At 46.7% G+C, this 27,116-nt stretch overlaps 1 protein-coding gene across 23 annotated transcripts in view; it reads right to left on the bottom strand.

Annotated features, from left to right (window-relative positions):
* Window positions 1-27,116, bottom strand: part of LOC146861026 (putative methyltransferase DDB_G0268948) — a 710,132-nt gene that overhangs the window by 277,815 nt on the left and 405,201 nt on the right. For all 23 annotated transcript variants that reach the window (XM_085645020.1, XM_085645026.1, XM_085645012.1 and 20 more), the window contains one exon: window positions 6,296-6,509. In XM_085645020.1, coding sequence (XP_085501146.1) covers window positions 6,296-6,509 — 214 coding nt within the window. The remainder of the gene's footprint in view (window positions 1-6,295; window positions 6,510-27,116) is intronic.

The following is a 27,116-nucleotide window of genomic DNA, read 5'->3' as shown; positions in this document are numbered from 1 at the left end:
TCCCTAGTGTAACTGGAGCTAATATTTCTGCCCGAGATTACTTATGTCCCTGGTATGTTTTGCTATGGTATGTGAATTTGTAGAGAGCGGCTAACTCTACTTGAGGACTTCCATAATTCCGACGCGGTAATACCCGAGTGGGTCTCTAAAATGTAAAAATAGACATAAACCTTGGAGAAATGGCACAGGGTATGCAGTGGCCTTAATTCAAATAATTTGGGTCTCATTACAAGATCCCCATTAATAGTCCAGGTTTTTCTAGATACTATTACAAGATGAAAGGATTTCTTTGGGGGGTGGAAACACCAGTCCTTATGAGCTGGATCCTGAGGATCGAATTATGAATTTAAAATACCCAGATTTCAAATTTTAAGAATCTGACTCCTCTGATTATTCATCATTACTGTCTGGACCTTTTCACCTACATATTTCAACTGCTTTGGGCAGCCAAAGTCCCCAGGGGAATTTTGTGGAACTAGGGTGTTTCTGCATCACTCATAATCAACTTCTGTTATCCGTCCCATCAGTGAGCACAAAAAACAGGTAATGAGAGTTTTAGGCCTTAGTTAGAGTTTGGCAGACAGAAGGCCTTAGTTAGAGTTTGGCAGACAGAATTCTCCATAAAAAAATGTGTTACCCAGATTTACAGTGGCATTGACTAATATGGGCTTGTAATATGGTAGACGGAACAGCCACGTATTTTTGATGAAGTTCCATGCCCGCCAACTCTCTAAAACTCCCTTAGGCCCTCATTAAAATGTGGCATTATGAGTGGCCCGGTATTATATGTGATAATTTGTGGTTTAGGTGAAAGGGGACAGCACAAGCCATAGAGTTGATTCCTGCAACATAACTTTTTATTGCCTTATTTTAACCAGGTCTACCTTTTGTTAGACACCCCCCACCCAATTTCCTACTCACCTGTGGCAACAGACAATAACTTTGCTCTAGAATCATGCGAACTTGACGGCCCACCCCCACTCAGTAAAGCCCTTGGCATTTTGAGACCGCCTCCCAAATAGGATCCCTCCTTTCATCTGTGTAAGTTCAACGCCTTTTCTAGGACTTTCCGTATCTGCATGAGGAGTAATTCCATCCCGTAGCGAGACAATGCACCTCATCCCTGAGATTAAAATCAATCATGTCGCATCTCAGCTCAGGGTGCTCCACCCTGCCGAAACCTTCCTCCCTGGAAAAGGAATGCATTTCTTTGTTTATCTTCCTCCTAGCCTTGTCAATTGTTGAGGGAAGCTTAGCACCCCTTCAGACTCTCCATGGAACAAACTCCCTTCAGATTACATGACACCCTAGCCACTGGCGCTTCATGTCCTTCAGGTCCCTTTTCATCTCTTTTAGTAATGCTAACACATTGCATACCACCAGTTCATTCTGCCTGAGGTGAAGCAACAAGCCATTCCGGACATCTCTGCTGGTTCAAAAAGCCATTTAAACATTTAAAAAAATAAAATTCCATCTCATACCCCCTCCACCGTAAAAAGTCTGTGGTCAAGGCCCAAATTCTCTCGATGAGCTCTCTGAGCTTCATGCCTCTCCACCCATTTTATAAATGAGTGTACTACAATCCAGATCAACAGCGCTAGGCCTGCTATAGCACCTGAAAAAACAAGACATTTGAATGGCACAAAAAAGACCGTAAGACAATCAACAACCCCACCCAAAATGCACATAGCGGTGATAGAAATCCAAAGACCACTTCCCCAAACTCATGATCTTGTCCCTGCTCCAGCCCTCATCCTGTCACCTTAGTGGCTACCACAATCCTTTAGGAGTGAGTTCCCAATGCCCTAGATCCCCCCAACATGCGCCGAGGCCTTGGGCAATACTGCTAATAGCTGAAAATATGTCACCTGTGCCCCCCTAACGTGGCAGATACTCCCGCACATCCATGTCCCCAAAATCCCCTGCAATCGCTCAGCCCTCAAAAAGGGACACAGCCCTGGAACAGGGAATCTTTGTAGCACCACAATCTTCCCTTGGGATCTCTGATCAATCTTGTACTTGTGCAACTGGAGTTCCACACACCCTGAAATGCTGGAGAACTCATCCTACTGAATCCCACATGCCCCCTTTACACCCAGCAACTCTGAAACACGAAAGGCGTCCAAAAACATCTATGACATCAATGTGGAGAACAAGGTACTCTCATTTTACACGTTGCAAACAGCTTGCCAAGATTCCGAAACTTTCCCAAATAAGCCCCTCTCCTGTGGCCTTCTCCACCTACCCTCATTGCCCCTCTCCTTGTCCCAACCCTCCAGGATACCCGCGAACGGTGCAGCAGCCCCACGAATGGTGCATATTCCCAGCACAGCTTACCCACGAATGTGATTTTCGCCAGTTTCCCAATGATTGTCACCCTAGATAGGCCCTTTCCAACCATCGTCAGTATGAACTGTACCTTGTCCTCCTCCCCACTCCAGCTTGCCGGCCTCAGCAGAGCCCCATTGTGGATGAATTCCTTCCATGTCTGTGCATAAGAACGCCTTGTAGACTCTGTCAAGGACCCACCACCAACTGGAGCATCACTTTTCTCCTATCTTCCACCAGTCCGAAGGTTAAGGCATCCTGAACATGTCAGCTTCAATGGCCAGCCCGCGAAACCTCTCCCACTGCAAATGAGACTAAGCATCTGCAATGTCATTGTTCAAACCTGGGACATGTCTGGCCTTAAACACTACATAATGCTTCAGACAACCCAAATCAAACACCCGCAGGAGCTTAAGGACCTATGCGTTCCTGACAGATTGTCTGTTGACAGCGAGTACCATGGTCATGTAATCAATCTGAAAGAGAACCTTGCGGTGTGCCAGCACTTGGCCCCATAGCATCACTGCCACTATCAGGGGAAAGAATTCAAGAAAAGCAATGCTCTGCCATCTGTGCTTCCAATCGGCTGGCCATTCCTCCGCACACCGCCTGCTCTGCCACTGCCCTAGTCCACCCGCTCCATCAGAATAAATCTGCACATCCCTTTGTTTCAGTACCCCCATTGGTATAACAATGAAGTCATCCAGGAACCTGTGTCTCAAGCGCAAATCCTCTTTCGCACCCACTGAAAGCAACACATGGTGATGAGTTTGAGACTGACCCGCTAGAGACAGACTGAGTCATCTGCAAACAGTCCTGCCCGCCCTAATCTGCAAGCAAAGTAAAGGTGTCCAATCAAGACCTGCATCTTTTTAACACTTATTTTGCCTCTAGCCAGCATAGTGTTCAGCAAAAGCAGCATATGGACCTTTTTGTCCACCTGTACCAGTGCCTCCATTGCAGTTGAATCCAATTCAATACTCAGAAACGATAGAGCCATGCTGGGCCCAACTATGTTTTCCGTTGCAAGGGCACACCCAGGTCACCCATAAGCACCTGAAACTGTATCAACTGGTGTTGGCAGTCCATCGTACTGGGTTGACCCACGAAAAAGAAGTCATCAAGGTAGTGAGTCAGTGTACACTGACCCGTGTGCTGTGTGAAAACTCATTGTAGAAAAGTGTTGAAGTGTTCAAACAGCACCCCCATTCCCACCTGTTCTTCCACTGACATGGCTACATCCACTGAAGAATATGGCTCGGAGGCTATCTTTTTTGCTATGAAGTCATTCAATAAATGTCCCTTTGGCCAGGCCAGGTGCTGGATGAACCTTTTTCTTTCTTGAGGATCACCCCAATTGGTGACACAATCAAGTCATGCATTGGCCATTCATCTAAAGGCCCTGCCATCCTCCTTATTTGAATTTCTTTTTGCAATTTAATGACTACCACCTGTCTATGGGACTTAGCCAATTTCAAATTCTCTGCCCACCTGCGCATTCTCCGGCCTCATTACCCAGCTTGAATCCCCAGTGAAACATTTAGCTTAACAAATTTGTGTTTTCCTTGCCTGGGTATTGGGGCATCCAGAAATCCAAGTGTTCTAAGTCAATTGGCATATGAGCCCTTTCCCATTGCCCCTTGTGAGCCTCTACATCCTCAGAACCCCCCTTGTGTATTGTGTAATGCAACAAAATTGCCACCTTGTTGACCCTGTCCACTCCCCCCAGCTCTGTAACTCTGTAACACTGCACAAAAGCATGCCTCGCAGCACATTTTTAGCATTCATGTTTGAATGTACAATACTCCTGCGTGCAAAGCCCTTTGTTAAAGTCCCAGCATACCCCAAGCATGCCCCCCTGACTCTTGTTCTCCGGTCCCACTCTGTCTTGAGTATAATGACCTTGAAAGGGATGATAAACTATAGGAAAGACACTGGCCTTAAAAATGGTATTCCCAAATTTGGTTTGTCCCATCGTCTGCTGCCAGAGGTCGTTATTGATCTCTCCCCACTGTGCCTCCATATCCCATCCCATGCCAGCCGTGTCCAGAACTCGACGTCGTATTGTGCCCATGATTTCCCCCCCGAATGTGTCTGTTCCTTTCTGATCACATCCATCTACTTCAAAAGGGCTTCACCTCAGGGTCATTAAGCACTACCTAGCACTCCCAAGTTGGCCTGTCTGCTTATCTGTCGATCCTGCAAAAGAAAAGGGGGAGGGCAGTGTCCACCACAACCCCACCTGGTACTCGTGCCCCCGAAACCCTGCGTCAACCTCAATGACTGACTCTTCTTCTCTCCCACTCCATTCCAGCATCACTGCATCTAGGGCAGATGTTGGGCCCATAAGTGCCACCACTGGTTGATCCCTCGCCGCCACCCCCACTTCTCCGAACACCATGATGGAGTGAAGGCAAAACCAGAGGGCTCCTTCTCTTCCAACCTGATTGCTCAGACCAATAGGGCCTGATATCCAGGGGGGCCCTGTCCAACCACCCTTTCCTGTCCAACCTGGGGCTGAGGCCAGGTATCTATGTCCGAACTCTGCCTCACCCCTGCTAACCCCCAAATCTGCTACATGCATTGGGGAGTTCTCCCCATCTCCCTGGGCCGGTGATGTAGCCCTTTCACCTACCCCGCTCCCTACTGGCCCTGAGCCTCTCCCTACGGGCCTCTCACAGTCTGGTCACCGCTACCGAGCTGGGGGGGCTACCAATGTGTCTCCCACCTCCTGTGCGCTCGCCCTTGACCCTATGTTCAAAACTGTGGGAGCCTGCCTTGATGCATCATGTTCCCTGTGTGTCCTTAGGCCTGCTGCCACATACATTACCGTGGACCACTGGGAACGGTGCCGCTGACTCTCTGTTAGCCCCGCCTCTCTCTTTCCTCAAAAAAAGTCAGCATGGACTGCAGCACCGCACTGCAAGTGGAGCGTGAGCTCGCACAAAGCTGTGGCCATTCTCCGAGCACAGGAGCTGCCCCTACCTGCAAACTGTTGGCTCTCAGTTTCCCACGAGGAGGCAAGCACGCCAGAACCGCTGCAGCAACCCCATCCTCTGCATGCCGGGCTCAGCGTGCCACATTGAGAGTGCCCAGTGCCACCAAATCCAATCTCCTGGCCTCTTCTAAAAACCACATGGATGTGCGCACACAGTCGTCCTCCATCGCGAGGCAGAGTAACTGACCGCTACCCCTGCTAAGTGTCCCAAAAGGAATTGGGAAAATGTTACTGTCTCTGACCAAGTAACGAAAGGGTAAGAGAGGGGAAATGCAGAAAATGGCTAAATATATACTTGGGTTATACCAAACACATGATGAAGTCCAAAAGGACCCCAGAAATAGCCCACCTGAGCCTGGGCTGCTGACTCTGCCCATGCAGGTTAGAGCGGTGGGTGGGGATGGTGGGGTGCGAGGGAGCCAACAGACGACAACGACATAAACTTAAATAAAAACACAAACACCACTTACCTTGCACTCGCTGCATCGTCAAGTCGGCGATGCTACAAGTGCAATATTAGTGGTTTTTGTTTTTCTTTATTTAACTTTACCTCATTATCCTCTATCAACTCCCCCACACCCTGCCCCACTGCTCTTACCTGCATGGGCTGTACCATTCCCACGATCAGCCCAGGGGGCAGACCTTCCTCCTGGTGACTGTCCTAAAACCGAATCTGGTAAAACCATATTTATAGTGCTTACTGCATCAATATCCTATAGACTGGGTTTTTCAAGGCCTTTTTCTCACTTTAAATTTCGTCTGGATTTCCCTGACAAAATCTAATAAGGGATGCAGTTTAATTGCACACAATATGTACCGAATGTGATAAAAAAAAAAACACAGAAAACTCGTAATTCTATGTTAAAAAAGGAACAACTGCATGTATTGGAAATCATTGGGCCACTCGGAATGAGGGCCTTAAGCTTTAAAAGTCTGGTATATGGCATGCTTAAAATACATTATTTTCACCTCATTGAATACAACCGTCAGCCTTTCAGAGCAATCTTGATAGAAAAGACTGAATCGCAAGTCTGGACAGTACATTGCCAGGCAGCCACTTGGTTTGAGGACACGATTTGCTTCCTTACAGAACTTGTCTAGGTCAAACCAATGGGCAGCTACTGAAGCAGTGACGAGGTCCAGAGATCTGTCTTCAAAGGGGAGTTTCTCTGCTTTGGCAATCCTACAAAGAAAGAGAAAAAGTTAAAATTACTGTTGTGACTTGAGTTTAGATATTCATATTGACAATTGGTTGGGGGCTTGAATATGGATATTCTTATTACCAGCTTGTTGGTAGAGGGTAGGTAAATATCAGTGTGGGTTTCAAGAACCCTCTTCTTTTGACGATTGCCATGAACCTGTACTGTTCCATCCAAAATGGCACTGCAGTAGTATAGTTAGTTCTAAATATGACTCCACTAGTCACCAGTTTTTTGTCCCTTTGACTACCAGGTGTATGTGCTACAAAGATTCAAAATGCGCCAGCCAGGTTCTCTGTTTACCATTGATGGAAATACCATGGCATATCCAACTCTCCATTGTCCACACAGGATGCCTCTAAGGTCAAGAGTAAGATTTAATATCTTCACATTGACTAAAGAATGGTTAGCAAACATAGACTCTTAGCTGCAGTGAACGCTCATCTACCCCCACCCTTGGATCTGAAAGCCTGATTTAGATCTCGGTGGACAAGTTACTCTGTCACAACGGTGAAGGATATCCCATCGGACGAAATATAAATCCCATTATATCTTATGAGATTTATATTTCGGCGGACGGGACATGTGATATGTGACTGAGTAACTCGTCCGCCGTGATCTCTTCACAATTCAAAGATACAAGAGTTTGATATGCTATCACTGAGATCCTCAAACTATCGTAGAATCTTCTGCTCTGTATCCTGTTGCTCTCCATACTGCTTAACTGCAGGAGAACACTAAAAACATTTTCTTCTCTCACACTGAGAGCCTTCATCACCTCTGTAGCTGTGGATTAAGGCGCTAGACTGAGACCCACATGCTCATTTCTTGAAATTCATGCCCAACAACTGAATTATCAGAAGCTGACCATTGCCGAGCCAGGCCTCTTCAACTCATTGAATGACTCCAATTTTTTAGAAGCTGTTCATCTCTGCAAGCACTTCACACTGTAAGTCAGACCACTATTGTTGTCTATGAGGTGCTAAACAAGACACAATTCAATTGCTGCATTTGTGACTCATATAGGTTTGAATCAGCCATAGTGGTTCACCATGCAACTACATTGGTTTATATATGAAACACATTGAATGTGTCTTTGCACATTATGCATTGGTTCACACAAGTCATCACAGTTTGTATAGGCCATACTGGGTCAAGAATAACACCGGTTTGTGGACTCAATATGTTGGTGAATACACATATTAACTATATTTATCCACTTATTACCAACACTGGTTTACGTAAGCAAGCATATGTTTTAAGGTGTATGGTTTATAACCAAAACATATTGGTTTATGCTCACAATATGCTGGTTTTTGTCAGCATAAATCAGTGTCTATTTATTTCATGTACAGTAAATCCTGTTTTTCAGTAATACAATTCTATGTTTGCACAGAGTATTGTTTTGTGCGCTATACTACAGTGGCTTGGTCACATAATATATGGGCTTAAATATATAGCATTGAGGTTTGCATACATGTGTAACTTATCAGTCATTATACATAATATATTGCTTGGCTTTCCTAATGTGCTTCAAGCACATCGATTTACATGTATACTGCTTGTCATGAGGCACACATTAGAGCAAATATATATTGTGCTGACTCATATATGTTCTATGTTGGCTTGCTCGCGAAATGTATTGCTTGTGAAGCCGAATATATTGGTTTAAACGTACAACTTGTTGGATCCAATTACAAGGCTAGTTCATCATGACACCCAAGCACCTGACAAAGGATGGACCCATTGATGAGGTCATCTGAGTCCATTGCGGTGGGGGGAACCAGCCCTTTTTCCTGAGCCTGGCCTTTGTCTTCATTGTGCTATGGTGGCTTGGTGAGCCAGCTGAATTGTACAAGAAATTAGTGAGGTTGGTATCTGTATTCAGATTTCACTCAGTAACCACCACCTTCTGACAGCATTGATCAATTAACCTTGGTTGTCTAGGTATTTGTGTCTTTCCATGTATTGCCTTGTGCTGCCTGGTTTGCTGTCTGTCAGGGATGACCGCCACAATTTCTTTCAGGTCTAGAGCTTTTGGTCATGCACTCGGTGGCGGCCGCCACAAATAAAGGGTGGTGGGGCGGAAGGGGTAGTGTGGGGGGGCACGCAGGGGAGGGGGTTAGAAATAATAGATTTTTTTTCAAAACGTACCTGAAACCGCTGACCGCTTCCCGCGACGCGTTCGCTGCCTCTCCTCTTCTTGGGTCCCAGCAGCCCCTGGGACAAACTCCCATCCAATCCCCGTGCTGTAGAGCAGCGTAGGGATTTGGCCTGAGTGGGCTGAAAGATGCCCTGCTCAGACCAGGGAGTCTATGGGGTTTCTCCAGTTCGGCTGCTCAATGCAGCTAGGCTGGAGAAAACCTAAGTGCGCATGTGTGTTTTGGTCGGCCTGAGATTGCTGGCCAAACACACATGAGCACTTAGGGAGTGGAGTGCACGTAGCACTTCGCCTCACCCCTCCCAAGCCTGACCCTGCCCCTCCTTACAGTGCTGGCTAAGAGTCTACAAATGCAACATAAAACGATGCAAGAACATCGTTTTGTTTTAATTTGCTGGCTCTGAGCCAGGCAGTGGGGCGACATTGCGGAAGTTCCACCGCTGCATGCACTCTGTAAAGGCATCTGATGCATTCTGTGCTCCGATTAACCTTACAGCCCTCAGCCATGTTCAGGGGCTGCAGACTGGAAAAGAAACCATCATTGATATTTTATGCATCTGCCCCTTATTGGTGCAGCAAAGAAAAATCATCCTCAGTATCAATTTTGCTCGTCTAGGAGTCTAAACCTGCCGTCAGGCGGTGATAACTGGTCTGAATACTGTCAATACTGTACTGAACATTAAAAAAGTAAAGTTCCTTCTGATGGCTGCGGCTAAACTGGGCTCGCAAATTCTATTGTGCTGCAAAAACCAGATATCTAAAATCTTATCACTTCAGCCATTGTACCATTATAGAATCTGAGGCACTCTTTGGGTACTCTGCAGCACCCTTTTATATTTGCCGCCCCCAAGTGGATCTCTGCGTGGCACACTTCTGGGTAGCTGCCACCTAACCTTGGGTCAACCTGTAACTCGCACCAGCGCTTTTTATGCTTTGCTTGGTTTCCTTTATCGGACTGCTGCTTTTTATACTTTCCATTTATCAAAATGCTGCTTTAGCACCTGGCACTTTATTGTACTGTTTGTGTTTATACTGGGCTATTTGGGTTTATTTGCTGCTCTAATCATCTACTATTGAGATGCTTGTTTGTTAAGGTTTTAATTAACTGTACAATAAAATTAATTGAAAGTGGTTCATGTATGCCATCATAAGTTGTCTAGGGGGTTATTGACTAAGGATGTGTTTGTATATATACAAAAAAACATACACCTGAAGATTGAAGACTGATTTATCGATTCTGGGTGGTGGATGCAGAGACATGCCCTGAAACAGTTAATATGGGAGCTTAATAGTCTGGACCCTCTCGGACTACTTCGAGTCACATTCCACTCCATTTTTATTTGCTCATTCTAACACTCTTGATGGGGAGCAACCATATGTAAATGAGTTTGTGCCCTATTCAAATAGGAAAAATCAAGCCCCAACTGCCAGGCCATGTCCCCGCTGAATGGCAACACAAGTAATTCTAGATTGGTTACAGAATTGTTGGACCTCACCTCTGAGAAAAATCTTAACACCTAAGATACAGTCAACATGGGACCCATACCTAAGCTTCCCCTTCTTACTTAGGAGGCACTACATTAAAGCAAAATGGTGATGGATGTGATGCTTGAAAACGTCTCAGCTTCTGCCAATTGGCCTAGGCTGCATTCTGTGTTTTGCCCAGTGCAACCACATGCAAATCAATCTTGGTCTTGCTACGGAAAGGAACAGTCCAGCCCCAAATGCCAACTCATGAAAAATAACCTGACTGGTTTAAGCCTTGTTGAACCTCATCAGTGATGTGCACCTTGAATCCCATTGCACAGCGAGAACGAGACACATGACCGGGCATACTAAAGACATGCTTGGGGGAAGTGGACTGCGGTAAAGTGCATTGGACTATTGCCCTACAAAGAGGAATCTCATTGCCCCTATGGGGAGCTCCTGCAGCCTATTTCGCTCACAGTCACTTGAAATTCTCCGTAGATCCATCTGGCCCCAGTCATCTGGGCTTAATGTTGAGGTACCTGTCTATGCAGCGACGGTGTTGCTGTCAGCAAGGGCCCTCGACCAACCAAGTTCAGGTGATGTTGTCTCCACCCTGCCCAGCTGATGTTTTCATGCTCTTGCTGTGAGTGCGCTGAAGAGAGGCTACATCTGAGTTGGCGTGCTTGTGGTCCTGGCAGCCTTTTGAGTTTGGTTCTCCCTAGCGCAGTCTCTTCACAGCACTTATACATTTCTTCTTGGATGGTGTAGACAGTGGTTGGCTTCCACCTGAATGCTTCTTGCAGCTGGACACTGGCTTCAGAACTGGCTCCATTGAGGTGCCTCTGCACCTTCTTGTTCAGGTACCAGTCCAGTAGCCTGCGGTGGCGATAATTCAGGATCACATCACAGCAGTGGATATCTCTTCTAATGTTACAGCTGTAGCATATAGTCATCTTCCTTGCCTTCACAGTAGCATCTTCCTCATGCAAGGGCACCTCCAATGGCCGTTCAAAGCAGTTGGTCAGCACTGTTCTTCCAGTAAGCTGTAGGCAGCCCCTCTTGCTGGACTCAGCAAATTTCCCAAGGTTACTGGCTGCAAACCTGGAAAGTGAAAGGGAAGCTGGTGATCGCTACTCCATCCCTGAAGCTCCAAGGATTCTCCACTGGTGTAGGACGTCAGGCTTCTGGTTAGGAAGTCTTAGCACCTTGAGTGTAAGTGTTTGCCCATCTTTATACTCAATTTGCAGACATGCTTTGTGTTTTCCGGCAGTACAGTTCTGTGACCAGTTCTGAGCAGTCTGTGCTATTACTATTTTCACACAGACTGGTCCACCTAGTGCCTTTGTCCAGAGTGTGAGCAGGAAATGAAAAGGAAAGGCTCCTGTTAGAAGGAACCCAAAACAAGGGCACAAAAGATATGTGGAGCATCTCATGCAGCCACCATTTGACCTGCGGGAGGTAGCCATTCCAGACAACAAAGGGGACGTAAAGGGCAGGGAACACTACCTATTTTTGAAGGGACCCTCTTCCTCCTCTTTAAAATACTCTCCAGTCTGGCCTACTACAAAAATCCCTGAAATGTCTGGAAGAGTCTTCCAATTTACATTAACTACCTTGGCTACCTCTGACTCTCCATCGTAGATACCTTTTGAATTCTGTAATATACAAAATTGAAGCAAGCGCGGCCATGATCATATGCACTACACACACTGCTTGTGCTCATTCCACATATATGTACAAGTTCACACATGTGACATGTATGTCCCACACCAATGGTTGAACCACTCGATTGTAGAGGACTGGCAGACAAATTTAAAAACCTGACAGGCTGGTAAGCCATTCTTTTTAGTTGGCGACATGTGAATAATCCTCTCCTGCAACCATAATCACATTGTTGCCACCATTGCCAGCCCTCCACAGCCCAGAGGGATGACAGCAGTCACTATATTCAAAAGGACAAAGGACAAAGTGTGCCCCTCTGGTCATACAGCCTTGCTCTGGGTCCACTCCATATCAGCAAAGGGCCTCAGCACACATGTACGATCGTCATGTGTGCTGAAGTTGTAGGAGGTTCAAAAACACCATTACGTGCTATGGGAATTTAGTGGCAGGGGTTTATGCTTTCCAGGCCCCAACAGTGGCAGCTCGTGCATAGGTGGGCCAGGATATGACTCCACGAATGACCCTGACCCTTCTGCTGTGTATGGCCTCACCAACGAGCTCACTGATGTCTCTTTGCACGTAATAGCCACAATATCAAGTCTGAGGCAGAGGGAACTCCTCTCACTGACTCCATTTGTATTGTATATGTGTGAGGGTTACGGTTCTTCAGATTGGCTGTTGTAAGGTTCAACAAGGCCTGAGCACAAATCACCATTTTAAACTTGACATCTTTTATGATGGGTGGCTTTTAACATGCTTTGCTTTGCACCTACATTATAGCATAACTACAAATAGTTCTGCAGGCTGTACATTACTTAGAAGGCACTTTATCAAGTTGCCTAGTACACTCAGCCCAAAGCTAGGAACATTGAGCATGACACTCTTGTGATACTCTTGTTTTTAGTTCCCTGCTAGAGACATCTCTGAGTCGCAAAGACAAACAAACCCATCAGCGCTGCTCCTCTGACAGTGCAATTGCAACAGTGGGTTTATAATATAAACCACCTATGAGCTTTATGCACCAGAGGAACACTTCTGTGGACTATCCTGGATGCTGTGACTGAAATGCAGCCCTGCTGATTCCAATCTCTATCCAGCAAAATACGGCAGTCTGTTCTCCACCAGACTGGCTTCCTGATACATCATACACAGGTATGGAGAGTATGGTTGTTCCAAGGGATCTGGCAGAGGGTACTCTCACTATGCTCCCGATAGTGTAGGTAGGATTATGGTAGGAGTGTTCAAATATGCATTATCATATAACCATATAATCACACAATATCGTCACAATGGTTGAACTGCTTATTTTTTTCACCATTCCAGTAATGCTGGTAACAATGCTTTCTTTCCTTTTGTTAATAATTGCAGCTCATGTTTTTTACACAAGAATACAATTGCTTCAATAAATGTTTGAAAAGGCAATTCGTAAATTTCTTGTGTCTCCCTCTGGGCATGCCTAAGTAACAATGAAAGGGTAGATCTGTTTCCACTATTTCCTTGGGGAATCTGAGTGGTCATGTTCTGAGTTTGCAGATACCATCTAGTACCTCGTAAGGTTAGGGGTTTGAATGGGGCACTGTGAGGTAGCTGGGAATTGGGGTGACAGTCTGATGGTATGGAAGGACTCGATCCCCATATTTTTATGTTTATTTTTTCTGGATACACAGTCCTACTTAATTTGTAGGAACAGTACGACATGGCAGCAACAATGTTCTAGGTCAGGTAAGTAGTTAATGGGTCTCATTAGTAGTTCTTACGTGCGTCCAGATATCCCTAATCACATCATATGGAGGTGTTGTGGTGTTAGGGATTATTCCTCCTCAGCTAAATAGGAAACCCTTTTTTTGTTTGTGGGTTGCTCAAGCATGAACCTTTAAAAGGATCACCCCCCTGCAGTTATTCCCTTTTTTGAATTCCATGAATTAAATTATGGCACAAGCAGTACCAGTGGTTACTCCACTTAATTGCAGACATGTTGTAGCACAAAAATGTTACAACAGCAAGGGCTCCCTCTCACAGGGGGAGATGTTACCTTTGTGGTAGAGGCCCATGAAGTGTATAAAACAAAGGTATTCAATTCATGGGTCTTGTTTCATTCAGCAGATGCCATTACACAAACATTTCACACATACACTGAAGCTGTAACACCAGGACAATACAGAGCCTATGAAGATTTGAAAAATACCATTAACATTTCAAGAACATACAAATTGGTTCCAAAGATCCCTACCATATGTACTAAACAATGCAAGACTGGGTCCCCTCAAGATCTTGCCAGTCCTAGCCAGCTATACACAATACCCTGCATTAGGACTATTAACAGCTGTAGAGCTCCATGTTCTATACTCAGGTCTAGTCAGACTATACTGCCGTCTAACACAGTTCGTTATGCAAACAATACCAGCAACCCAAGCGATGGCCGTTCAAGCTTCGCAGCAACATATGAGAGTGCCTGCAATTAGTGCAGTGACTATTAACGCAATTATGGGTAAAGTTCCCACCAGACAGGAGGAAATTTCATTCTGGATTACACAAAAAACAAACCTGCTTAAAGCAATGTTTCCCTAAATGGGACCCCAAAGACATACATAGAATTCTCACAATCTGCTGACCACTAGGGATGGTTCCCTCGGTAGATGAATGCGCCACATTGCTGTAGGAAAGTGTCCCTTTTTGACATGGTCACCCCCACTTTTTGCCCTAGTACTGCTAACCAGGCCCCCAGTACCAGTGCTCTTTCCTGTAAAACAGGTAAAAGTCTCATTGTAACCCAATTGGGAAGGACATTAGCACCCCTTTAAGTCCCCAGTAAATGGTACCTCTGGTACCCAGTGCATGTGTACTAAAGAGAGTCCCTATGGGCTGCAGCATGCATTATGCCACCCAAAGGGACCAGCACAACAACTGCATGCAGCACGCAGGATGCGTGAAATGGTGCAAACCATTTTAAAAACACAACATGGCACACTCCCTGTGTGCCATGCCCATGCACACTGCATATACTATATGCAGGCCACCTCTACAGCATTAGGAATTTTGAATGCCGCATGCTATTCGGAGCACTGAGTGGGAAAAGCTCTGCAAACTCTGGAAGCGGAGTGGAATTTTACACCCAGGCCTAGTGATCACTCCTCCTCTGGCAGGTTGGCTAGTGAATTAGCCTACCAAGGCCAGAGGCTTCAAAGCCTCTACCACCTTTGATATGCGACCCCAGCTTCCTCCAGACCTGGGGAATGCCACCACCTGCCATGGGGCCCATTTGGCTCCAGAGCAGGCAGTAAAAATTAGCTAGTCAGTAGGTGTGTCGCACTATCAGGGGGTGATACCCCGAAACCGGTCCCAGGGCACTTATTGCCAGTCCATGGAGGACCTGGCCTGGCAGTTTGGGTTGGACTGTTCCCATGGGAAGCAGGGTCAAGAGTGATTTGCATATGTCTGGGTCCAAACTAGGGTGGTGTGGTGAACAGAAAAAACAATGGATTAAACCTGGATCTGTGACTCGGGGTAAGTGATTGATTTGTTCAGCATTCCATGCATCATTTGTTCTTTGTGCTCTATCAGGCTAGGCACACTCCTAATGTGGGCCACCTGAAGCGGACACTCAAAGGGTTTCACCACCTTGTTTTTTGGTGAAACAAGGAACTCTGGGTCAGGTTCATGCCCACTCTCCAGAGGAAGTGATTTAGGGGGTGTAGTCACCCCAGAGGTATATAGCCCATTGGCTACTACCTTACACTCCCCTTACCAGCCCTACATTTAGTATTAAGGTGGACCCCTGACTAGAGGAACTCAGATTCATCTGCCTGGGAACCAAAGGACAGAAGAGAGCAGTCACAGTGAGAACTGAGGGCTTACCCTGAACTTGGCACCAAACCCTGCCTTGCTGCTGGTACCTCAACAATTGCACCGACCAAACTCGTCCAAAAGCTGTGCATTCTCCCAAGCCCATGGAGGGCCAACCAGTGGAGGAGCCATTCTCCTGCAGCTGCAGTTGCCAACCGCACTTAACTTGTACCTCGACTTGCTGACCATCTGGTCCACGGACGGAGCATCTCAACAGAAGTCTTTGTTGCTCGAGGAGGTTAGATCTATCTCACTGCTGAGTTTGGAGATGCCAGACCCTCCAGCAGTCACCCAGCACCAACACGCTGGATACTGGAGCATTTGCCACAGCGAAGACTTGTTGTATGTCCAGCATGTATACCACAGATGCCTAAGCTGACCCGCTGATGAGGGCCAACACCATGAGTGTTCCCTGCTGTCCTGTTTTTTCTCCCTCTCCTGGTCACTAAAGCCAAGTGAGAGCCTCTGACCACAGTGACCTGCCGGCCAAAACACCTCTGTAACCGAGTCCCCAGCCCGGGTTCACAGAAACCAACTGTGTTTCTGTGCCCCAGAATCCCTCAAGAGCTGAGCCCCCCTTTGGGTTCTGCTGGACTTGTCCCCAAGTCCACACTTGCAGCCTTTCTTTTTCTGGTACCTTTGCCATTGACCTTACACCATAGTGCTTGAGGCTACCAAGGAGACTATCACCTCTGCATTCGGGATCACCAGGGCAAGGATACCCAAACTGCTGGTGGTTTCTTTGCCATTGGCCCTAAGCACCTTCAATCCTTAATGGTATCCTGCAAAACCATTCGCAAGTGTACCTATGTGGTGTATGTTTCTCCCATGGGATAACATTACCATGTTCGAGGCTCATACCTCAAAACTGTTTTTGACTGTATTTTTCTAATACTGAAAAAATCTATAATGCTGAAAGTACTTACCTGATTCCGATGATCTTAGTGTCTAAAATGATATAAAAATCTGTGTTATTTTTATAAATTGGTCTCAGATTTCTTTTTGAGTGTGTGTTTCATTTATTGACTGTGTATATAATAAATGCTCAAATCTCCCCTCTGATAAGCCTAAACTGCTCGTCCACACTACCACTTGGGATATTGGGTTATTAAAGTAAGCCACTGTAAACCAATAAGGGTCACCTGGACTATTTGGATGGTGTGTCCCTACATTTGGTACACTACATAAATAGCCAGCTTCCTACAATGGGGCACAGTATTTGCTGCAATATATGCCATAACGCATGGTACATAATCAATAGCCTGAAGTACTTAAACATATTAAAATGAAACCGGGCTCCCCCTGCCCTAGACTAGGGTATGAAACTTATTGGTAGCTTTGCCACAGGTGCCTCAATTATTTTAAGTAACATCAAAGAGGAAGCAGCAGCATTGGCAATACCCCATCCGGCGCAAGTTACGTTAGCAGACCAGGAGCTCGAATTACCAAAATGTATTGCCGAACCCTATACATCTATAGGTTGAAATTATTTGGGAGCCAGATCAAAGTAACAACCACTTAAAGGTAATTCTGGAAAGGATAATTCAAAACAGGTACCTGAGTTTTCTAAAAAAAACGCTGGGATGAACAAAAAATAAAGAAAAAACAAAGTCACAGGGCGGATCGCTGACCAAAGTTCACTGAAAAGCGCTATAACCTGGTTAACTGTGAAACTGTTAAACGGCCTAATAGGTATCAGTATACTGATACACATCCTTCTCGTTCCTTTCAGTACTCACCCGACAATCACTCGGACAGAGGAGGTCGATCAGAATGCAGACCAGAGGAGTATGTGAAATCGAGTTGGGACTCACAATGCTCATCTGACATCATCATAAAAAGAAAGAGAAACTTCCACAGCAAAAGCCTCAATTCAAAAAGAAGAAAGTGGCAGGCAATTCCATTAAATATATTACATACTTCTTTGGAACAAGGAGTGGGCACTGACACTGCTAGACAGTGCAGCAGAGGTCACAATAGTTTGCCGTGGAGATAGCAACTAATGATTTGATTCAAGTGAAAACACAAGATCAGCGGGTTAGCTCTCCAGGCAGATTATTTGATTTGGACATCCAAATTGAGGATGATATACCTTGTATCATTAAAGTGACTTTTTGGGAAAATGTAACACTTACCTATAACATTTTGTTGGCTGAAAGAGAATGACCAGCTGAGTTTGTTAGAAAATTCCCACAAAGGGAAGATGCAATAATACCGTCTTTCTCTATTCTCATTCCTGAAGCAGTTAAACAAGCGTATGGCACAGAGTAAGCTCTTGTACCAGCCCCAGCTTTATACAGCAACCATGTAGGCAGGGATAAAGGCTCACCTTACCTCATAATACATATAAGGTCAAGCTGCAAGTGCAACCACAATACCCAATTAAGCATGAAGCTAAACGCCCAGGTAGAAAAATTCTAATACAGCTAGAATATTAAGGCAACATTGAGCCTTGTATCTCACCAATGAACAATCTTTTGTTTCCAGTAGCAAAACCGGACCCTTCATACCGCTTAGTCTTAGACAATAGACATTTAAACAGTCACACACGCACATTTGAAGTACAAAATGCACACAGTGCAGCATTAATGAACAACATAGTGCGCAAAAAATACAAAACAACATTGGACATTTCAAATGGCTTATTCTGCCAAATCATAGTGCCTGAAAGCAGGGATTTAACTGCATTCACCGAATTAGGGTCTTAAAAAGGATTCTGTTGACTCCTTTGGGGGTATAAGAACAACCCTAGTTTGTTCTCTGCCTCAGCAGCATCAATTTTACATTAAATTGACTCAGAAACATTGTTTTATGTGGATGACATATACCTTATGGACGATGACTTAAACACAAATCTAGCCAGAGTAGATTGCATAGTCATGGAATTTGCTGAGCAAGGCTATAAATTCAACATCCAAAAAACAATAATTGCCTATTTCATTGTCCTGTTCTTGGCATATAAACTATCAAATGAAGGCAAGAACTTAACTCCACATTTCTTAGAGATATGTGCAATCCTACAACCACCAAACACAGATTAAAAAGCTCCAATCACTTTTGAGCTTCTCGACTGTGGAAGAACATACTTACCAGATTACGCACAACTGGTAAAACTGTTTTATGATTTAATATGTCCAGACTTGTCAAGCACACATTGGATGCCAGAACACACACAGGTTCTGAGAACATTGCAAACAGACATGCTTGCATCCTGCAATTTACTCACAAGTGTCAACACCATATATTTGGTGATACACATAATAGTGGGGGCCACAGGTTACACACATGTCACTCAGGCGCGCAACACCCATTGGGCTCACCGGGCTTCAACCCCCCCCCCGCCGTATGTGACAGCCCGGCTGAGACAGCCTCACGGGCTGGCGTCCGTCTAATTGCAGCCGCACCAGAGTACTTCACGGGTCTTTAAAAGACCATTTACTCGTTAATGAGGCTTTTGTTGTGTTTTCACCCCTTCTTACAGCCACTCTGCCTATAGCTGGAAGATTTAGCCCCCCCCCGAAATCTTTTTCAGCCCCCCCCCCCCGAAATTTGGCTCTAGTTGCCCGCCTGATGTCACTTTATAATGAAATTGATACTGTAACAATTGCATTTAAATCACATTTATATTCAAATGCTTAAATGTTCTTTGCACTTACAGAAAAAAATACTGACTGCAGTAGAGACAGCTGTAATAAAGGAAAGATCGTTGACACAGGGGAAATGCATAATTGTAGTTACTACCATCCCAGTCTCAGAGGCTGTCACAAATGCCAGTTTTCCTAACAAAAAAGCATTACATCCTAGATGGATAGAGTGGATGACCTCCTTAACAGCTACTGATGTAGACTATGTCTTTGACCCAGCACTTCAAACACAAGAATTCCTCCAATATGAACAAGAATACCTAGTGCCAAGTGATGTTTTGCCTCTTGACAGTATGACTAAATTGTCTATACTGATGATTCAGCCCAGCCTACGGTTGGAAAAAAATAGTAATACTCCGCCTGCTTGCGCAGCAGTGCATGGAGTGATGAGGAATGGAGGATTCCACCCTCAAAAATCCTTTACACAATCTCCAGGGGATTGTACTGCCCAGCTGGACGAACGCAAAACTCTAATTTGGCACTGGAAAACACTAATCCTGAATTCTTTACACTTGTAGTGTTTGATTCATATTACTGTGTCTAGTCTTTGAATGAGAATCTATACTATTGGAACTTGAATGGATTCAGAGACCCAAAAGGGAATGCTACCAAGCATCAATTACTTTGAGAAAAGGTGGCACATTGAAAATAGTGCTTGCTACAGGCTCATGTAGTTTTATGCATTGAGTCACCAACGTGTTGGAAGATACGTTGCAGGGAATTCACTGTCCAATGAATTCGCAAAGGCAGCAGCCAAGACTTCTTTGGTAGCTGCAATTACTCATTCTCGGGAAACATCCTTTACTCCGCATGCATTACAATGCATGTCATTACCCCACATTTTTACTCTGCAACAAATTTTACAATGCAGGGCTTTACACCGCAAATCATTACAACGCATTCCCCATTATTGGGGTTGTAAAAGTATTTGCAGAGTAAAAAACGCGGGGTAATGGCGTGCGTTAAAAATGCATGCAGAGTAATGTGTCCTATTCCTGATTCTCATACGAGAGTGAATGGAGACATCATGGTAGCAGTCAATGCCCTTCCTCACTTTGCCACTGGATTCAAGCTAGCCTGGCTGATGAGGGCTGTTAGCCAGAAACCGGTGCCTGGATGCTTGTTTCCGGTCTAGGGGAGACATGGCTTGGCAGTCCAGGCTGAACTGTTCCCATGAGTCACATGGTCAAGACTGACTTGCAAATAGCTGTGTCTAAACTGGGGTGGCAAAGTGAGCTAAAGAACGATGATGGATTCAACCCAGATCTGTGACTGAGGGTGAGTGTCTGAAAAGTTTCAGCGCTCCGTCCATCATTTCCTTGTATTTGCTTTGTTTGCCCCAAGTTGGCAGGGTATGCCCAAATGTGGGTCCTTGCTGACTTTGCCACTGGATTCAAGCTAGCCTGGATGATGAGGGCTGTTAGCCTGAAACCGGTCCCACAATGGTTGTTTCCGGTCCAGGGAAGACATGGCTTGGCAGTTTGGGCTGGACTGTTCCCATGAGGCACAGGGTCAAGACTAATTTGCATATAGCTGTGTCTGAACTGGAGTGGCCAAGTGAGCTAAAGAACAATGATAGATTCAACCCAGATCTGTGACAGGGGGTGAGTGTCTGAAAAGTTTCAGCGCTCCGTCCATCATCTCCTTGTGTTTGCTTTGTTCGCTCTAAGTTGCCCAGACGTGGGTCCCTTGCTCACTTTGCCACTGGATTCAAGCTAGCCTGGCTGATGAGGGCTGTTAACCCGAAACTGGTCCCAGGATGCTTGTTTCCGGTCCAGGGAAGACATGGCTTGGCAGTTCGGGGTGGACTGTTCCCATGAAGCACAGGGTCAGGACTGATTTGCATATAGCTGTGTCTGAACTGGGGTGGCAAAGTGAGATAAAGAACGATGATGGATTCAACCCAGTTCTGTGACTGGGGGTGAGTGTCTGAAATGTTTCAGCGCTCTGTCCCTCATTTCCTTGTGCTTGCTTTGTTAGCCCTAAATTGGCAGGGTATGCCAAGACGTGGGTCCCTTGCTCACTTTGCCACTGGATTCAAGCTAGCCTGGCAGATAAGGTCTGTTAGCCCGAAACCAGTCCCAGGATGCTTGTATCCGGTCCAGGGAAGACATGGCGTGGCAGTTCGGCTGGACTGTTCCCATGAGGCACAGAATCAAGACTGGATTTGCATATAGCTTTGTCCAAACTGGGGTGGCGAAGTGAGCTGAATAACGATGCTGGATTCAACCCAGATCTGTGACTGGGGCCGAGTGTCTGAAAAGTGTCAGCGCTCCGTCCATCATCTCCTTGTTTTTGCAATGCCTCACGCACTAGCACACCATTACTTATAACAATACCAGCGAAATACTCGTACCAACTGAGTGCCCAAAACATACCTTTTGCTCGAAGTGGGGGATCGAGTCATACCAAATTCAGACCCCAGGCTAGAATTAATCATAGCTGCTCATGAGGTGTTAGTATTTGCCCATGCTGGTGTAGCGGCTACAGTTTCACTACTACAGAAACGCTGTAGGTGGCACGGTCTTTGCAGACAGACTAAGCGATATGTCCTTAGTTGTGAAATTTGTCAACAAATTAAAAGCTCTTCCGCAGCTCGCTCACCACAGACACCTCTTAGTCTCTAACAAACATTGGCTTGTGTATTTCTCAACCACTACGGACCTCTAAATTCTGGAGGTTCCTTCAAATGCATTCCTTTGACAGTGAATTCATGTTCTAGATTTCTATGGGTGTGGCCACAGTGAATGGCTGACGCTATTAATTGTTATAAAAGATTTGTACATTTTTATCAGAACATATGAGGTAGCTGTATTCCACTCGGACCAGGGACCAGCGTGTGCCTCTAGTGCTCACTAGCATACCATGGGCACCCTGGGTGTGGCTGTGCATTATTGGTCTCCCTATCATCCTGAGGGAAATTTGATAGTAGGGAGGAAAAACCGTGACTTAAAGCAGTTTTGAACAGCCAGGGTGTTCAGGTTGTAGTGGGGTTCGTCATCTGTATGGAGTACTGAGAGCTTTAAATAATCTGCCTAGAAGATCCATGGGCAGCCAGACTCCTTATAAAGTCCTGTTTGGCATCCAGCTGTTTGTTCCAGACCTTGATAATCTTGGCACAGTGTTGGCAGGTATGCCTTTCGAGATCAATGAACATTTTGCTGTCTTACAGGAACTTTAAGAATTCGGAGATGAGCGACCCAACACAATACCAAAACAATCTGCCAGTGAAGAAGTGAAGGTGCAAAATATGACTCCTGTCTGGATTCCAAAGATTGAGGATCTAGTTTGAGAAAAGATTGTCGACAAAAAGGAGTTTGGACCATCATATAGAGCACCCATGCCAGTACTGGCAATTCAAGGTACCAGAACAGTACTTTTGCCACCTCTTGCTAGTTGTAGAAACAAACAAATTATCTAAACAGGCCTTCGTCAAACCACACCACATTCCCAATCCCACACAGTAGACCACAAGGGTTCCTTGGTAGGTATCTGTCTACTCTCAACATGCGTATGGATGAATATGCCAGGTTACACCTGTGAAGATGGAGCAGATAGCATATGATGTGCTGTATGGATGCATCTAAAGGGTTGATTGTATTGTTACGGCAGTAAATAACAAATCTTTTCCACTTTGCGGCATAACATGCTCTAGTGGTAGGAAGTCCGGCTTCCATGATGATGTTCATGCAATCAGGGGGAAGGTTAAGGTATCCGAATTCTAGGATTTCAGGAGCCAGATCGCCAGGTTGAGCTGAGCTGGGTCCGGGTGCCTGATTTCTCCATGGTTCTGGGTTAGGAGGCATGGGGATAGGTGCAGTTTTTGATGTGGTACCACTGATAGTTGTAGTAGCGTGGTGTACCACGGCTGCCTGGCCCACGTCGGAGCTACCAGAATGAGTGTGAGGGAGTGCTGTTGTAGCTTCCTGACCACTAATGGAATTAGTGGGAGAGGTGGAAAGGCGTATGCAAATCTGCCTGACCAGTTCATCCATATCGCATTGCCCTTGGACAATGGGTGTGGGTATCTGGCGGCGAAGCTTGGGCATTTTTTGTTTTCATGGGTGGCGAAGAGGTCTATCTGAGGATGCCCCCACTGTTGGAAGAATGGCTGAAGAACTTGCGGATGCAGTTCCCATTCGTGTAGTTGTTGCGTTTGTCTGCTGAGCAGATCTGCCATGGTGTTTTGTACGCCTGGAACGTGTTGTGCCAGGAGAAAGATGTTTTGGGGAATTGCCCATCTCCATATGCTCTGGGCTAAGCGGGAGAGCTGGGGAGAGTGTGTCCCCCCCTGTTTTTGGATATAATACATTGCAGTCATGTTGTCTGTGCGAATGAGGACTGCTTTGCCCGAAATCTGTTTTTGGAAAGATTTTAGGGCTAGAAAGATCGCCAAGAGCTCCAGATGGTTGATGTGGAGCAATTTTTGCTGTGGCGTCCATAGACCTTGCATTGTGAGGTGTAGGAGGTGCGCTCCCCAGCCGGAGAGCGATGCGTCCGCTGTTAGAATCACCTGAGGAACCGGGTCCAGGAACGGCCGCCCTTTGGAAAGGTTTGTGGTGTTCCACCACTGCAGAGAATGATGTGTGCGGCCGTCCACCAACACCAGATCCGTCAGCTGACCCTGGGCCTGGTTCCACTGTTGTGCTAGGCACTCTTGAAGTGGACGCATGTGTAGTCTTGCATGGGGCACTATAAAGATGCAAGACGCCATCATTCCTATGAGCTTCATGAACACTCTTGCTGGAAGAGAGTGTTGGGGAAGGAATGTTTTGCGTAAGGCTTGAATGCTTGTGATTCTGGCTGTGTTTGGATAGGCAATACCTTTGGAGGTGTCTATAGTGGCCCCGAGATATTGCTTTGTGTGAGATGGTATGAGGTGGGACTTTTGGTAGTTCACCGTGAAGCCTAGCTGGTGGAGCAGTTGGATGGTGCTGTTTGTATGCTGCACGCATTGGTGGTAAGACGCGGCTTTTATCAGCCAGTCGTCTAAGTAAGGGAAGACGTGAATGTGTTGACGTCTGAGGTGTGCTGCTACTACCGCTAGGCATTTGGTAAACACTCGTGGTGCGGTGGTGACCCCGAAGGGGAGAACCGTGAATTGGTAATGTTGCCCGTCCACCACGAACCTGAGGTATTTACTGTGAGAGGGGTGTATTGGAATGTGAAAGTATGCGTCTTTCAGATCCAAGGTTGTGAGAAAATCTCCCTGACAGAGGAGCGGGAGGACTTGTTGTAGGGTGACCATATGGAAATGGTCTGAATGTATGTAGGCATTTAGAGGCCGGAGGTCCAGAATGGGCCTGAGGGTCCCGTCTTTCTTTGGTATTAGGAAATATAGGGAGTAAACCCCTAGATTTTGCTGATTGATGGGGACCTGCTCTATAGCGTGTTTTTGGAGGAGGGAGAGTACCTCCTGTTTGAGCAGTGTGGAATGTTCTTGAGACATTGGGCGGTGCCTTGGTGGGATATTGGGTGGGGTAGATGTTAGCTCGAGACAGTACCCTGACCGGATGATTTGGGTCACCCATTTGTCCGATGTTATGGACTCCCATGCGTGGATAAAGTTTTGTAGTCTGCCCCCGACCGGAGTGGAATGGTCTGGGGGGAGCGGAGGGAAGTCATTGTGTGGGCGGGGTGGCAGAACGGGTGTTGTTAGTTTTGCCCCTGCCCTTATTGTTGTTGCCTCTGTAACCACCCCTTTGGTTGCCCTTTGAAAAGGTATTTTGAGGAGGGGATTTGTAGGAGGTAGAGGTGCTATCGGTGGAGAAGCCTCTGCCTGTGCCACGAAAGGAGGAGCGTCGAAAGGAACGTTTAGACGCTTGTGTTTGGAGTGCCCCCATAGACTTTGCTGTGTCTGTGTCCTTTTTCATCTTTTCCAACGCTTCGTCTACCTTGGGCCCAAAGAGAGTTTGTTGGTCAAAGGGGTGATTGAGTATGGACGCCTGGACTTCAGGCTTAAACCCTGAGATCCTGAGCCAGGCATGGCGACGAAGCAGGACACTGGTATTTATGGCTCTAGAAGCAGTGTCGGCTGCATCGAGGGCACACTTAATGGAGGTGTTTGTAATGAGTTTACCCTCCTGTATTAGCTCATGAGCCCTACGCTTGTGTTTCTCGGGGAGGTGCTGCATAAGAGCCTCAAGTTCGTCGTAGTGTGCTCTGTCATAGCGCGCAAGTAGCGCTTGTGTGTTTGCAATGCGCCACATGTTTGCAGCTTGAGAGGCGGTGCGCTTGCCAGACGCGTCTAGGAGTTTGGATTCCTTGTCTGGCGGTGGGGCTTCTCCTGAGGACTGGGAGTTAGCCCGCTTTCTAGCTGTAGAGACAACTAGGGAATCTAAGGGAGCAGGGCCCTTAATGTATGCAGGGTCTGTGGGTGCCGCCTTATACTTTTTCTCTATTCTAGGGTTTAGTACCCTGGCCCTGACAGGGTCTTTGAACACCTCTGCGGCATGCTTGGTGACACCCTTAAGCATGGGTAAGATAGAGGTGGATTTGTCCTGTATGTCGAATGTATCCAGTAAGAAGTCGTCTTCCACTGGTTCAGTGTGCATGTCCACCCCATGGTAGTGTGCTGCTCTCTGCACTAAATGATGGAACCCTAAGGAGTCCTCTGGAGGAGACGGCCTGGATGGGTATAGGTCGTCCTGAGGAATATCGGGTACATCAGGGTTATTGTAATCCTCCCACGGGTCTGGGGTCCCTGGTGGAGTGGGATCCATTGGGGCGTCCGCCGGATAGTTGTCTGGGTCCCCGTCGTCCAGATCTGGGGACGGGGCCGGAGAGTAGTGAGGTAAAGGTGGCGGAGACCTGGGAGGGGGAGGGGGTGGAGGAGGTGGAGGAGGTAGGGGAGGTGGTAGTGGGGAGGGCACTCTGAGGGGAGAAGTAGCAGAGTCCTTCCGTTTGGGTGGTGGAGGAGGAGCCGGAGTATCAAGGCGTCTTTTCTTGATAATTAAAGTCAATAGTCCAGTCTTTGGATCTTTGGACAGAGTCTTTTGTAAAGGGTCTGGTGTAAACAGAGCCAATGGCGTCGAATCGTCCGTCGGCACCGGTGATTTCGGAACCGAGGACTTCGATGGTTTGTGTGCGCCATGCTTTTTTGGGGCCTCCGGTTTTTTCGGCGTCGAAGGAGTTTTCGGCGCCGGAGCGTCGGTGCCGACAGATTTGTGTTTGTGTTTGGTCGGCACCGAGAGTCCAGGCTTCGGCACCGGTGGCTTTGGAGTCGAGCTGGATATTGCTTTCTTCGGTGCCGGATGCTGTTTTTCGGCACCGGGCGTCGGCTGGCTCGATCCCGAGCTGCCGTGAGACTTTGGAGGCTTCGACACCGGGCCCGAAGGTGGGGTGATCGAAGCTTTGGTCTTGGTTTTGCCCAGGCCGGCAGGCGAGGGAGTAACCTGAGTCTCTTTGGTTTTGGGCGCGGGGTGGGAGGGGGCACAGTACTCACGGCCCGCTGCGCCGGTGTGATGTCCTCCACGTCGGAGTCGTCGGCCTCGGAAGCGCTGACGACGTCTTCTTCCTGCTCGGTGTGTGTTTGCCCCGAAGCTTCGGCGCCGTCTCCGAAGATGTCCGGTGGAGCTGCAGACGATGAGTGCGCCATGGTGCGTCGAGCTTTTCGATCCCGGATGGTTTTCTTCGATCGAAAAGACTTACAGGCGGGGCAGTCTCTGGCCTCGTGTTCTGGAGAGAGGCAAAGATTACACACCTGATGGAGGTCGGTGTGGGGAAATTTAGACCCACATTTTGGGCACTTTTTGAACGGAGTCCTTTCCATCGGCCGGGACCGGAGTCAAGGAGGGCCCGAAGGCCGGTGC

Source organism: Triturus cristatus, chromosome 3_1 (assembly GCF_964204655.1).
Source record: "Triturus cristatus chromosome 3_1, aTriCri1.1, whole genome shotgun sequence".
Taxonomy (NCBI): Eukaryota; Metazoa; Chordata; class Amphibia; order Caudata; family Salamandridae; genus Triturus; species Triturus cristatus.
The sequence above is the reverse complement of the archived record's forward strand: the minus strand, read 5'-3'. Positions and strand labels throughout refer to the sequence as shown.